Source organism: Papilio polytes, unplaced genomic scaffold, assembly GCF_000836215.1.
Source record: "Papilio polytes unplaced genomic scaffold, Ppol_1.0 DF821067.1, whole genome shotgun sequence".
Lineage (NCBI taxonomy): Eukaryota > Metazoa > Arthropoda > Insecta > Lepidoptera > Papilionidae > Papilio > Papilio polytes.
The window spans coordinates 2,550,310-2,565,230 of NW_013528137.1; the positions used below are offsets into that span (position 1 = coordinate 2,550,310).

Genomic DNA, 14,921 nt, shown 5'->3' on the forward strand with positions numbered 1-14,921 from the left:
TTTTTCCTTATTCGGATACAGATGAAATTCGGAAATCTATAAACATATCCGTGTATGGCGGGATTCGAACTCAGGGGCTTCAGATAACAATAGAAGTCAAGTACTTAACCCGTGAATCACCAAAGAAATTACATACGATATAACATTTAATTAAGAAAGATTTTTCATTAATGTCTAAAGTCTGATTAGGAGCTAGCTAATTTAGTAGGAAAATGCCCGTAAGTCTGCTTTTCAAGGCAATATTCTGATATAAACCAAACAAATGAGTACAATGTTATTCTAATTTAAGCATGAACCAAAAATTGTGTTAATACATTTAAAAGAATGTAATTTTCATGATTTAGTTTTAGGAAATTAATGGAAATAAACTTGGCCTTCGGGGTGGTAGCGTCATGTTATGACATAATTGTTCGGTTCACTACGCATTTCGTGTGCCTTATTATTATTCAATTTAAAAAAAAAACAACGAATATATTTTAAAATCGTATATTAGAGGTTAATTTGAAAGTGGGGATTTAGATTTTAGTAGGAGAGTAGTAGGGCGATCCAGCAATTACATTTGAACATATAAATCACTAGCTTTCTAGAATTTAAAAAACAAAAGTGAGTAGCCTATGTGTTCTTCCAGACTATGCTCTACATCTATGACAATTTTCATCGAGATTCGTTCAGCCGTTTAGGCTACAAACTCTAACAAACATCCATCCATCCATCTAAACTTTCACATTTATAATATTAGAAAGATTTGTAAGAAAGTAAGAATATTAGTAAGATTATCTGTTTGTTGCAACGGGAACGTAATACTATTTGTTAATTTAAGAAATTTCCTGATTCCCAAGAAAATTTCAAAACGTAGTTTTTTGTTTTTATTTATTTTTACAGGAGGAAAAAGTAGTTTTAAAGCAATTAATTTTATTTTTTTGCAGATAGTTGTTTTTTTAATTTCCAATTTTAGCGACCAAACCCTTAGGTATGTTTTGTGTAACTGAAACCATTGCCTACATGATAATTCATCAACTAGGATTTGAATTTTTAACATACATATTACTTGAGTAATAAGAAAATACTGTGTGTAAGTGGGCTACATAAGTTCTTTAAATACAGAGTCTTCTTCTCGACAAACCAAGAGCATTTCCTAATTAGATTATAAAATATAAGTACTTCCTTCACAGTTTTCGTTTTCATGTTCAAAAGGGAAGAGTTTCCTTACACTGTGGAAATAATACCTTGCTGGTAGCTTTAAACTACATGCTCGTGGGCGCCCCCTTATTCCTTATTAAGGCCAATATAACGAAATTTATAGATTACTTCACATCAAATTTTAAGCAGGGTCAAACATATGTTATTAGCGAAAATAAATTTAAGTTATAAGTAGTTTTATCCACTTTTGATTCTTACTACCGAAGGTGGATGCTTTTTAGCAAATATACAATCAAATCAAACAACGAAGAAGTGAACACTGATATCGTGTAGTACTGTACTAAAAGTCCCAAATGTCCGATTAACAGAAGCCGTTCGGTAACGTTACTTTTAGTACAGTACCGAGTAACATTACTTTTTAGTACATCATACGTGTATTACCCAAGACTAGGCGCCTGTTTGCGTTCACACTATGCCAGTTAATTGGCGGTCCGACCAGAGCGCCAGTGACCAACTGTGCTGGCCAAGTGTAAGCCGCGCATAAATTATAATAGAGTAAGAGCTGTCATTTACATACAACGGCCTATCCATATATAGGGATCAGTGGTTGCCTCTATGTTTCGTTGTCGTTGGTCATTTGGTCATTATTGATTAATATAGTTCAGTTCATTCGTTGATTGCGATCGCGATTTGTCTGGTGTCTGGGGTCTGTCAGTCAACTGCAGATAGTATTTTATTGATTTTATCAAACTTATAATGGAGCCAAATCCTGTAATTATTGCTGCTACAGCAAAACAAACTGCTTCGGTAAGTTTTGTTACTATCCTTAAATTATACATTGAAAATGTTAGTACTAAAGCCAAGTTTGTTTGATTTCAGCTTATATTCTTACATGGTCTGGGAGACACTGGGTACGTATTATGTTATTTTCTGAGTACAGTTTTGACAAAATTTTGATTAATTTATTAATGATGTTCACAGCCATGGTTGGGCGAGTACGATTGCCGCTATCAGAGGTCCGCACGTAAAGGTGATTTGTCCAACCGCTTCTACTATGCCTGTGACACTTAACGCCGGATTTCGAATGCCTTCATGGTTTGACCTTCGAACTTTGGACGCTACAGCACCAGAAGATGAAGAAGGTATCCTGAAGGCAACAGAGCTTGTTCATGGTTTGATAGAGAATGAAATAAAGGTAGGAATATTTTTTCTTTATTATACAATTTGTATTAAGTAATACTAAACATGTACATGTTTTCTTGTAACAGAAATACTATCTTATGTGAAACTGTTATCAATAAATACAAAAAAAAACTATAAAGGTTTAGAAATCTGCTGTCAAAGAGGAAAAAAATAAAAATTACTTTTGATTTATAGTCTGGCATACCTGTGACCCGCATACTGTTGGGTGGATTTTCTCAAGGGGGAGCCCTAGCTCTGCATGCAGCCTTGACCTATCCGGACACTCTGGCTGGTGTCATGTCTCTATCTTGCTGGCTGCCTCGCCATGCTCACTTCCCTGATGCTGTTAAAGCTCCTACTATTATACCGGTATGTTAAATAATCCATGCTCTTTTATTATATTAGAGTTTGTCTTTGTGGAGGTGGAATGAATGAAGCATCAATATTTTGTTTGTTTTTAATTTGACATTTAGTGGTAAAGAAAAGTGTTTACTAATTTCGATGATGGAAACATATTTTTTTACCAATACTTAGGACTATGACACTACCTTAGACCCTTTAAGAATCAAATTTTGGATAATCCTAATTTATGCAATACTCGCTGTTGCCCGCGACTTCGTCTGCACAGTTTTAATAAAAACAAACTGCATATCACTTGTGAATCTGTAATTTTTATATATGTGCCAAATTTCAATAAAACATGGAACCATTGCAAAATTACAACAAAAGTAAAAATGAAATACAAATTAGTGTATCATAAGGAACCTGTAACTATTACAGGGATATAAAGTAGTCTATGTGTGCATCTATGCCAAATTTCATCAAGTATAGTTCAGCAGGCTACAAACTCTAACAACCCATCCATCCATCAGTGTAAACTTTTGCATTTAATGTATTAGTAAGATAAGATTCCAATTTGTTAGGCTCAGTAATTTAAGGCTGTGCTTTGAAATTGTATTGATTTCCTATTTCAAAATCAGGCATTTTTTTTATAATCGTCGCCTTTTTTTTACCTGCGATTTATAACATTATGTTTCAATAAAGGTATTAAAACCATTTTAAACCTGGCCAAATTTATTTAAATTATTTCTGTGAGATTTCTTATATAGGCTTTTTACATTACTATCCATTATTAAGACTTGTTTGCATAAAATAGTCTGATTAACATTTTGTGTTATTATGGGCTATTGTTTCATTAACTTTGCCTTCCATATTTGAATCATATTAGTAGGAAGTGAGGTCAAAGAGCTCTTTTGCCAAGAATCCATTGTCTTAATTTAAACACAAATTCAAAATTTGCCTTGCCATATTCTAAAATTAACCATCCACATGAATAGATTTGGTCAACTGACTACATATAATTATAATTCATAAATGAATTAAAGAATTGTTAATTCATGTTTATTCATACTTTTTTCTAACAGTAACTTTATGACGTAATTGTATTAACAAGTTTAATTAAGACATTAATATACATATTAACTCCTATACTTCATACTAATATTATAAATGTGAAAGTTTAGATGGATGGATGGATATTTGTTAGACTTTGTAGCCTAAACTGCTGAGCGGATTTCAATGAAATTTAGTATAGATGTAGAGGATAGTCTGGAAGAACGGATTTTCTTGCACTTTCGTTTTTTTTTATTTTACGCGGACGGAGTCACGGGCGAAATCTACTTTGTAATAAAGCGTAAATAAACACTACTTAGTAATATAAGATGTTGACAGTCAGTCAGACCATTTTTTAAACAATTCTATTTTTAATAAAAGGCCCTACACTTACGACACGCATTAGGCTATTTATTTTAACACAAATTGAAAAAACCGTAATGTGAGAATGGGACAAGAACTAGAAGCCAATAGCAAAGAACTAATGTTTCCTTGGTTACTCATAAACAATTCTCAGACTTTGTCAAGGGTGTTGTCATTTGTGCATTTGAATGTTGACATTTGCAATTGAAACTTTCATGAAATGTAACCAATAAAATTCAGTTTTTATAATGTCATGTCATCATACTTTTATACTATAAGTGCACAGGAACAGCTAGTCTTTATCTATCTATACTTTTATACTAATATTATAAAGAGGAAAATTTTGTATTTGTGTATGTATTGAACTATTGAACTATTTATAGTATAAAAGTGTGATTTGTGGTAAATCCTAACATTCACCATAATTTTGTACATTACAGTAACATATTATTTTTAATTTATTGTTATGGTGTAAATGAAAAAGTAAATAATTTGTCAATTTGGAAATATTGAATAATGCCAATATAATTCATATTTAATTTTGCAGGTATTCCAAGCTCATGGCGATTGTGACCCTGTGGTTCCATTCAAGTGGGGTCAGATGACTGCTTCATTCCTGAAAACTTTCTTGAAGAACATTGAATTTAACACATATCAAGGCCTTACGCACAGCTCCTCTGAAGAGGAACTGAAAGATATGAAAGTATTCATAGAAAGAATGTTGCCTCCCACATTATAAATTATTAAGAAAAGTTAACTCTTTTTAGTATGTACTTATGTAATGTATTTATTTTAAGAAGGTTATGAATTCTTCCTGCAAATTATTTTAAATAAATTAAAAAAATATAAACGAAATAGCCTGGTTTAATTTAAATTAAAGGAAACAGTTGGGATTATTTTAAAAGTTAAACTTCTAAGAATAAAGTAAATTAAAGAATCATCAAAGTTTTATTACATTTTGTGAAATCTCATAAAGCCATTTTGTAAAACCTTTTAAAACTTTATAAGATTGCAAAAATGATTGCGATTGTAAAGGCGGTTGCAAAAACATTAGTGTTTTTAATTATACTGTTATGTCTAACTTAACAAATTGATTAAAAAACAAGACGTTTGAATAAATTATAATTTATCTGAATAAGTATAAGTTGAGAAAAATCGGGTATGATTCTTTTCGATTTTACTTTCACAGAAAATCGAATCGATGGTTACACATCCATATTATACAAACCATAAAATTGGCTGTTTTTTTATTGCTTAATAAAAGGTAAATTAATAATAGGATATACAGAACAAACACAAAGTATTTATTACATATACGATCTTGCGTTGTATAATTGGAATTTATTATTTTAGTGTCATCTCTATGACTATTTTCACCACTAGAACTGTTCCTTAAGTTAATTCAAAAGTAAATAATAATTTTAGTTATATTCGATTATTTGAACCGAATATCGATAGTTCATAATATTCGCTATGTGGGTGACTATGTCACTCGTCTATTAGTTGATTCATTTACTTACTACCTTCATACAAACTTAATTCGATACTTCATATACGTGATTTATCAAACTAATCAATCTTAAATAGAAAAACCATGTTTAAAAATAATTTTGCAGTGTTATTGCACAAACGTAGCTGATTGAATAAAAGTAACAGGGAGTAATTCATTATATTTTCGAAAAAGGACATTTTGACTTCTGTGTTATGTACGTACTTTTCACAAGATTATGAATTGAAAATAAAATTGGTATTCCAATTCCCAACATTTTCTACAATAAATCACAGATTATCGAGAACCTACACAAGAACAAGTAATCGTAGATTTTTTAGCTTTTTATTTTTTTTATCTGTTATTGGACATAGACATTATAGTGTATCTAAATTATTTAGATTAGTTTGACAATTCACTTCAAATTTAGTAGGGATGGTTGTGTAAAATCAGTCATGAATCTTATCTATTTTCGATTTTTATTCTTATAGAAGTTGGAATCGATAGATTTATAGTTATAACTCATGAATAAAAAAAACACCGCTTTTTAAATTAATAATGACCATAACAAGTAATGAGAGTAAATAAATGTTTATTACTAGTACAGCCGTACGTAAATGAATTGGATTTCGCTATTGTTTCCGTCATCGCTAAATTCTCTACACTATAATCAATACTAGAATTGTCCTATAAATTAGTAAAAAGAAAAAATAATATTAGTTGAGTTCGATAATTATTTAAACCGAATATCGATAGTTTCTAAACTGTTCGCTATGCGTGTTTGTACGTCACTACGATACCTGGCTATATTAAGTATGGCTTTTACTTTCATACAAATTGAATTGATACTTCATATGCGTCATTTATCAAACTAATCTATCTTATTTAGACAAACTATAGACTTAAGCTTTTGTTTTATTTATGTCAATGTCACCAAATGTCATGATGAAAGTTGATGTCATGTGTCATATTGTAGTATCGCAATTATCGCATTCACAATCGATTTTAATAAATATATTGTTTTCGCTGGCCGAAACAGTATTATGTATATTCTAGAAAAGCGTGTAAGATTTTACGCTAGCTACACTAACTCCTTGGTTAATTTATAGTGTTTATTGGAAATAATAAAGTTAACAAAATGCCAAACTTGTTAAATTATAAATTTTGTGCATTAATATATTTATTTTATACTGTGTCATCATCATATGGTCACTATAAATCTGCGATTGAATTAAAAGAAAGTAAACATCATGATCATCAGATAAGAAGCCATTTGGAAACAAATATTTTAAATATTCCAGAAAAGTTGTCAAGGTCAAAAAGAGCTGAAAGTGCCCCAAACATACCCAGCTCAAGCGAGACTAGTTTAACTAGTGAAAGTTTAAAACCGTCGCTGCCTTCGACCTTGACAAGTTCCTCTACTGACGCCCCTGTTGTGTATGATATAGGACCTTCTAACTCTTCAATATTGACCATAATCCAAGTTAATGCGTCATCTTCATCAGCTACAAATATTTCTGATGTCAGCCCATCCGATGCGGCTCCTTTACCTGGTAAAAGTTCGGCGGAAGATGAACACAACAGTTCAATGGCTATATTTTTTGTGTTGTGTATATTGGCACTTGGCATATTGTTAATACATCTGATGTTGCAAACAGGATTTTCTTACTTACCTGAAAGTGTTGTTATAGTGTTCCTTGGTGCTTTGATTGGGATGATTATAAATTTAATGTCAATCAGGAATATAGCAAACTGGAGGAAGGAAGAGGCATTTTCACCGACTGCTTTCTTTTTAGTATTGCTTCCACCAATTATCTTTGAATCTGGCTATAATTTGCACAAAGGTAACTTCTTCCAGAACATTGGGTCCATATTACTTTTTGCAATAGTGGGGACAGCTATATCTGCATTTGTCATTGGTGCAGGAATATATCTGTTAGGTTTGGCTCAAGTGGTGTATAAATTGAGTTTTGTGGAATCATTTGCATTTGGTTCATTGATTTCGGCCGTTGACCCGGTGGCTACAGTTGCCATATTCCATGCCTTGGATGTAGATCCAGTTCTGAATATGTTGGTGTTTGGTGAAAGTATTCTTAATGATGCTATAGCTATAGTACTCACTACTGCTGTCTTAGATTCAAATGATCCAATGATGTCAACATATGAGGCTATTTTATCAGCTATCAATAGGTTTTGGTTAATGTTCTTTGCATCTGCTGGTATTGGTGTTGTGTTTGCACTAATCAGTGCTCTGTTACTCAAACATGTTGATCTTCGCAAGAATCCATCCCTTGAGTTTGGTATGATGTTAGTATTTACTTATGCACCATATGTATTGGCTGAAGGAATACATTTATCAGGTGAGTTCTTTATTATTTCTTGAGGAATTTTGTGGTAAAACTTTAATTATATAATACAAGCACTTTTTTTCTTTTTTTTTATAGGGACTGGTTTTACTAGAACATGTCAGACCCATTATACCTTAAACTAAAAACTGAAACCGTACAATTATAAACAAACACAATACAAAATAAGAAAATGAAAAATAAAGAAAAACCATAAATAGTATTTACGAATTGCTATAAAGACTTTAACACCAATACAAACATTATGTATGTTACAGGTATTATGGCGATCTTGTTCTGTGGTATTGTTATGTCACATTACACACATTTCAACTTGTCAACTGTAACGCAAGTGACAATGCAGCAGACTATGAGGACACTGGCCTTTATTGCTGAGACATGTGTATTTGCTTACTTGGGTTTAGCTATTTTCAGGTAATTTGAACATTTATAAACTTTGATTAGTATAAGTTTTAAATCTAATTTAAATTTACATAAGTTATGTACAAATAAAGCATGTAAATGTGTACAACAAATCAATTATTGAATACTTTTACTTGATAAATAAAATCAAGATTTTACTTAGAATTTTGATATAAGAATATTAGAGAACATGTTAATACACAAATTTATAAAGATAGTACTATCTATTAATGATTCTAGTTTTAAACAAGATAATTCTTTAGTGTACCAAAAGTAATGCTGTAAACTTGTATGAATAAAGATAAGGAAAGAAATATAAATATAATCAAGGATAGACTATGACTTTTTTATTAGAATCATTTTTATATTAACATAATGTAAATAAAATGCATGTCAGCAAAAGATAACATGGTAATGATTTTAGATGCATAGTACTATACCTCCTATTGGTCATCTCAGTATTTTGTAATATATGTACATAACTTGTAAGATAGTAGTAGTGACATGATTGTGCATTACATGAACTTTTAGATAATGTTTTAAAAACGATAACCTGATCAATGGTTTAGGAATGCATTCAACTTTTATTTAAGCATATGCATTTTCAATTTTTAATATAAATGAAAAAAATAAAGTGAAAATCTTATCTTTTTTAATGTTGCGTAAAATTGATATAAAGTTGCATTAGCACCACTTACTGTACACTAACATACATATACAATTTATTTTCAGTTTCCGACATCGCGTAGAGCCGGCCCTAGTTGTGTGGAGCATTGTAATGTGTCTGTTGGGACGGGCGGCTAACATCTTCCCACTCGCGTTACTTTGTAATAAATTTAGAGAGCACAAGATTACTAAGAAGATGATGTTTATCATGTGGTTCAGTGGTATGTTTTGTTATAATTTGATATTTTATAACCTTTTCTTTTTTGATTATGAATACATTGTAATAATAACTCTTATAGGATTGCGAGGTGCAATTTCTTACGCACTGTCTCTACATCTGGAGTTCTCTGACGAGACGCGGCACGTCATTATAACGACGACGCTTATCATCGTGCTTGTCACCACCTTGTTCTTTGGAGGCTCTACAATGCCCTTGTTGAAATTCTTACGCGTAAGTTTTGTTGTCCATCATTTTCCTTATGGATTATGTACATTTTTTTTACAATGTTGAGTGTTTTAACCAAATTTATTAATTATCACCAATATGGTTTTGTAGGAATTATCTTGGGTCAAATCTTAAAGAGAATAAAAATTTTAAGGATTTGTATATGAAATTGGTGTTGATAATTTAATTTAATATAGGTTTTTTTCCGCAGGCTAACAAGAAATCAAAGCGGTCACGTTCTCAAAGAAAACAGAAGGAAGTTAGTTTGTCTAAAACAAAGGAGTGGGGTCAGGCCATAGACTCGGAGCATCTCTCTGAAATAACAGAAGAGGAACTTGAAGTAAGTAATGTTTATCTAACATTTAAGTTAAAAAAGGAAAACATTTAAAATTAGACAAAATTTGTACTAATGTAATGAAATACTTTTATGATTTCAGGTTAATTATTCTCATGCAACGAGATTGAAAGGCTTTGTACGGCTGGACATGAAGTATTTGACACCTTTCTTCACTAGAAGATTTACACATCAGGTTTGTTTAACCTTATTTTCATACTTTTATTCAATTAAGTTATAAATTTTCTGGAAAGAAATCGTAATAAACAAAGAATATAATTTATAAAACATGGAATCTGGGTAGCAATGTTAAATGCCACTTGGGATGTGAAGGGTTAGTAGATTTAGCAGATGTGGGGACACATGTAGGGGAAAATATCCTCAGTTGATTAAGTTAGCAATGCATCCGCAAATGTCTATGGGCAATAATGACTATTGTAGCAATTCCGCTGGCTTGTTCACCTGATACTATAATTTTTTTAGGAGTTGAAGGATTGCAAGAGTCAAATGACAGATCTGACGAACCAGTGGTACCAGGCTATCAGGATATCAAACGACCACGACACAGACGAGGACGAGATTTTGCAGCAAAACTCACTCTCTAACTCAACCACCACTCTACAGAGAGGGGTCTAATGATCATTTTCACCAACTATCCATTAAATTTAAAGCTCCGTATAACAATTAGGAGTCCCTAGTAAGATACCAATGTTTGTCTACTAAGTTTATCATTTTGCTTTAGACTTTAGTAGATGATTGGTGAAAATAGTCTTAAGTATATTAATTTATTTGTATTAGCATATATAATCAGCTTTACAAAATTATATAAGTATTTATGAAATGCACAAATGTCATAGACATAGAAAATATTATGAAATATTTTAAATATCTCAGTTTGTCATTTTTTTTCTATTTCTCTGGTCTATTAGAATATATATTAATGGTTTAACAAATAAGTCAATGTCATAGATTATTTGCTAATAAGGTGTAACCGGCCAAAGTTAGCATAGTATTTTTTTTACTCCATTCGACAAATATTTTTGTTGCCATAATAATATATTGACATGTTACCAAATTGATGTGCCTAGAATTAACTATCATAATGTGTTTATTTATATAGTCTGTATAAATTTTATATTTCAGGATTTATTTGTTTTTATGCAGCTGTTTTAATGTATTTTTTTAAACTGACTTATTTCCTATAACATTATAGGACTGTAGTAAAATCTATTATTGTAAGAGAAAATGAAACGAACTCTTACATCTGGTTTGCTGAATTGTATGATAGCTATTTAGATTGTGGTGCTGGCACAACTTTGTTACTTCTAAATTAAAAGTCATTCAATTAATGTTATTTTTTGGTGTATCTGAAGGTTATATGAGATAATATTGTAGTGTTTATAAAGTACTACCCAAATTTTATCACCATCAGAAGAATAATTAAAAAATTATTTTCATTCATATATATCAATAACATTAATGGCTTTAAAAATCATATATATGTCTTATAAAAATATTCTTTTTTTTTTGTAAATCCTGTCAAAGATGACAAATACTGCCTAAACAGTAATGTTTATAATATTTTGTGTTCTGTTCCATCATACTATTTATTTAATGAATGTTTTATATTTGTGATAATTAATGTAAGAAATAAAATTATTGCTATTGCTTAATTGCATGCTTAGTATCAACTTTGATGTGTGAAACATATTATCACTTGCTACTATTGTATATGATAGTATATAGAAGATTATTGCAAAGAAAAGTAAAATGTTCATATTCTTATAGAACCTTGGTTCTTGTTTTTTTTTGCGTAAATCTATATATTTTAATTATGTTGACATTTTAATTAAAACATGTAGTGTAAAAATTATGTTTGTTTTAAGCATAAGTATTATTAGAAATAATTCAATCTCTAGTACAATTTATTTATTTTATAGCAATTATAAAGAGAGTGCAGTATTATTTGTTTATCAACATTTCCACCATAATATAGTGAAATCTTACATAAAAATAAAATTCGTCCAACATTTATGTAAATTGCTGTATCTTAGAAATATGAAACAGATTATTTGCAAAGAAATCTTTTAAGATATATGGTTATTACTTACTTTAGTATTGTTGCACAAATTGTCTATTACAAAGGTTTTGAATAGTATTACCTGAACAAACCATTTTTATGCAAAATGTGTCATTAAAATATGGAAAATTAAAGTTTGTGAGTAGTAATTAATAGTGTGTTTTTATTATACAATTTTTGACATTTTGTTAGAATTGAATATCAAATGTCTTTGTATATATTTAATGAAACAGTACTTATATGTATACATTTTATTTAGTTTGGTTAATTGTTCTGTTCCTGCTAATCATGTGATAAATATATGGTTATACAAAGATTGTTTTATTTTCCATAATTTGTAATTTAAACTAACCATGTTATTTAAACTGGGCATACCAAACTGTAGGTTATTAGTTTTACTATAATTACAAAAAAAATTGAACTGACACGTATGCTTTTATACACTTAATTTAGTGATGAAATATTTAAATATGTTCATTTTCATAAATTAGTTTGTTATTTAAAGTTAATAAGAAAATTACCATTAAGAGTTAGAAAAAGCATCTTGCAGTATCTAATCCTCCTCATTTTCCAAATTAATGTGACTTCCAAACTTGCCGTACAAGTGTACTTTCAGTTCTCCCATCTGAGACTTCAGTTCAGCATATTTTGCATGCAATTCTTTTATTTCATCATCCTTCTTTGATTTTGTGACCTCCAAAGATTTCTGGAAGATTAGATACAAATTATTGGAGGCTTATTATTATTTCAGAAAAACACTTTTAAAGTTCTACTTCTGGTTTGATGTATCCATATTCACTTCTAATATGTAAGGATTGGATTGTAATAGATGATGTCTGTAATTTTTATTAAAGCAACATGTGTTGAGATAAAAAAAAAACTCATTTTAAACGGACTAACTGTATGTATTAGTAGTAGTAAGAAAAGTTGAGGTTATGTCCACAATATGGGTTTTTAATTTACAAAATACACTTACTAAGGTCTCCTCCAAGCTTTGGCATACGAATACCTCGCCAATTAGGTAAGGAATTTTCTCTGTATCGTCAGCAAGACCTAATTCGTCCACTGCCTCATCCAGATTTTTTAAATCGTTTTGCTTCGTTTTGAGCTCTTGTTTTATGTCATCAACCTTAGCATTTAATCTTGCGAATTTGTTTATTTTCTGTTGATCTTCGAATGATATATGAACATCAGAATCCTAAATAGAGGAAAGGTGAAATAATTTAAGCTGAAATTAATAGGAATTCTATTTATGGAAAAGTATCCTTACCGGTTGAAAAGTGCCTTTTCCTGAACTTGCCATTTTGAAGTTTCGAAGTAGCACTAGTTTTTGTGAAAAATAGCTTAGAATAGCTTGTAATATTTGTGTTTTTAGTTATTCAATACACCAAATAAATAAATTTTTTAACCCAACAGTAAACTGAAATAAGGTTTGACAGTTTGACGTTTGAGTTTGACATTTCTGTGTTAGGGGCATAAGGGCACTTTTAGCCAAAATTGAATTAAAAGACCAATATTAATTATAAAAAGTTATAATCAAAAATAATAATTTCATCATATATATAATTTCAGTCCTTAAATTACACTATTCACCTTATGTATGCAATACACAAGAACATACTGAAAGAGTAATTAAAAATAATCACACATCGAGGGTAGTACAAAATTTTGGTAGAAGCTCGTATTTACTCTGTTTACACTTGAGAACAAAAAGATTTTTTTTTATCTTCATAGCACGAGGCACAAAAAACTTTAATATTAAAGTTTAAAAAACTTTAATATTAAAGTTTTTTGTGCCTCGGAATATGGCATATGGGAATATGGATTCTTGGCCGAAGTTGTACATCATACTGCCACCAAGATATACAGTATCGGTATAATTATATGAGAATCATAATTATCGCAGAAATAATGACTATAAGGTTAATTATACTCAAACGATAAAGAAATCAGATTTCTTTTTTAATGGAGAAAGTTAATAAAAATAGCATTTTACATAAAGAGCGCGTACAAATGGCGGCAATTGCGCGACGGTGATACCTAATCGATTGATTTCGCCAACTGCGCAGCCGCGGTCATGGCTGTTCGTTATACCTCACTGTTTACCAACACTTATTTGTTAGAATAGTAAAAATAAAACGAATCGCACACAGGCTACATTAAATTAATCCTTTAGGTGGCCGCTGGTACGTTTGCTATCTTATAACCTATTTTCTACTCGACACCATACTAGTTGAGGATGGTATAGTAGTCGTTGCTATTTTTTTAAACAAATATTTGAATGGTAGCACTTTAACCAAATTGCATTAGTGATCCTTTAACAAAACAAAAGACGTTTGAAATTAAAAAGTGGTTCCATAGCTAGATAATTTTAAACAATGTCCTTAAACCGTTGCTACGTGGATTTGTCGGTTAAGCTTTTGGAACAGAATCATGTTGATGGATGATTTTTCATGTATTTAACTGAAATTTTAGCCCAAGAAAATAAAATATACAATCTATGAAATTGCGATTAGTTACTTGGTAAAATGAGAACATTAGTTTATGTTTGATAGCGTTATGTTTATCGACGATGATGTCAAAAGCTTCGAGAAACTAAATTTTGCAAAACATTCTTGAGTAACACAAACTTAATATTCAGACATAGAGTTAACTTGAAACTGAAAAAGATTTCATAATAAAAATCAAACGACAAATTAGTCAGTATTCCTTTAGGCCATAACAGGGAATGTAGGACAGGCTATCTCATGTGGTACTTAGACCTTAACTGATCGCTTTGTAGTACATCCGTGTAAAAGGTTGGCCGATGTTCTAGCATCAGCAAGCGAACAATACATCATACAATCACCATCTCCTTGCGGCGACCCCACCACTCGTCGAAGCCGTTCACTCGCTCGCCTTCGTTTCGACGCACTCCTGTTTTGAACGTCAGTCGATACGCGCGTACAATACAAATTCATTTTTTTTTCGTGACATTCAGCCGTGATGGAGAAGGAGCACCAGCCGGATTCAATGGCGACGATCACCATGAAGCCGGAATACCCGCCCTCAGAAGTGTACAG

The 14,921-nt window shown here is 30.8% G+C and overlaps 4 protein-coding genes across 4 annotated transcripts in view; 3 read left to right on the top strand and 1 right to left on the bottom strand.

Moving 5' to 3' along the window:
- The first annotated feature begins 1,794 nt into the window (after window positions 1–1,794).
- Window positions 1,795–4,932, top strand: LOC106109696 (acyl-protein thioesterase 1). The gene is made up of 5 exons (XM_013291285.1): window positions 1,795–1,947; window positions 2,020–2,051; window positions 2,122–2,335; window positions 2,518–2,691; window positions 4,625–4,932. Exons 1-5 carry the CDS (start codon window positions 1,897–1,899, stop codon window positions 4,814–4,816), a joined length of 663 nt encoding a protein of 220 aa, XP_013146739.1. The 5' UTR covers window positions 1,795–1,896; the 3' UTR covers window positions 4,817–4,932.
- Window positions 4,933–6,472: 1,540 nt separating this feature from the next.
- LOC106109834 (sodium/hydrogen exchanger 8) lies at window positions 6,473–11,608 on the top strand. The gene is made up of 7 exons (XM_013291461.1): window positions 6,473–7,926; window positions 8,190–8,346; window positions 9,067–9,221; window positions 9,300–9,451; window positions 9,657–9,785; window positions 9,883–9,975; window positions 10,263–11,608. The coding sequence occupies exons 1-7, from the start codon at window positions 6,705–6,707 to the stop codon at window positions 10,413–10,415; spliced, it is 2,061 nt and encodes a 686-aa protein (XP_013146915.1). The 5' UTR covers window positions 6,473–6,704; the 3' UTR covers window positions 10,416–11,608.
- Window positions 11,609–11,686: 78 nt separating this feature from the next.
- Window positions 11,687–13,308, bottom strand: LOC106109703 (probable prefoldin subunit 4). The gene is made up of 3 exons (XM_013291296.1): window positions 13,130–13,308; window positions 12,836–13,057; window positions 11,687–12,565 (listed from the first exon to the last, which is right to left on the bottom strand). The coding sequence occupies exons 1-3, from the start codon at window positions 13,160–13,162 to the stop codon at window positions 12,413–12,415; spliced, it is 408 nt and encodes a 135-aa protein (XP_013146750.1). The 5' UTR covers window positions 13,163–13,308; the 3' UTR covers window positions 11,687–12,412.
- A 1,452-nt stretch (window positions 13,309–14,760) lies between these two features.
- LOC106109799 (actin cytoskeleton-regulatory complex protein PAN1) overlaps window positions 14,761–14,921 on the top strand; it is a gene marked incomplete in the record, with an annotated part of 35,634 nt that continues 35,473 nt past the window's right edge. The window contains 1 exon segment of the mRNA XM_013291413.1: window positions 14,761–14,921. Within this exon segment, the coding sequence (XP_013146867.1) occupies window positions 14,845–14,921 (77 nt within the window).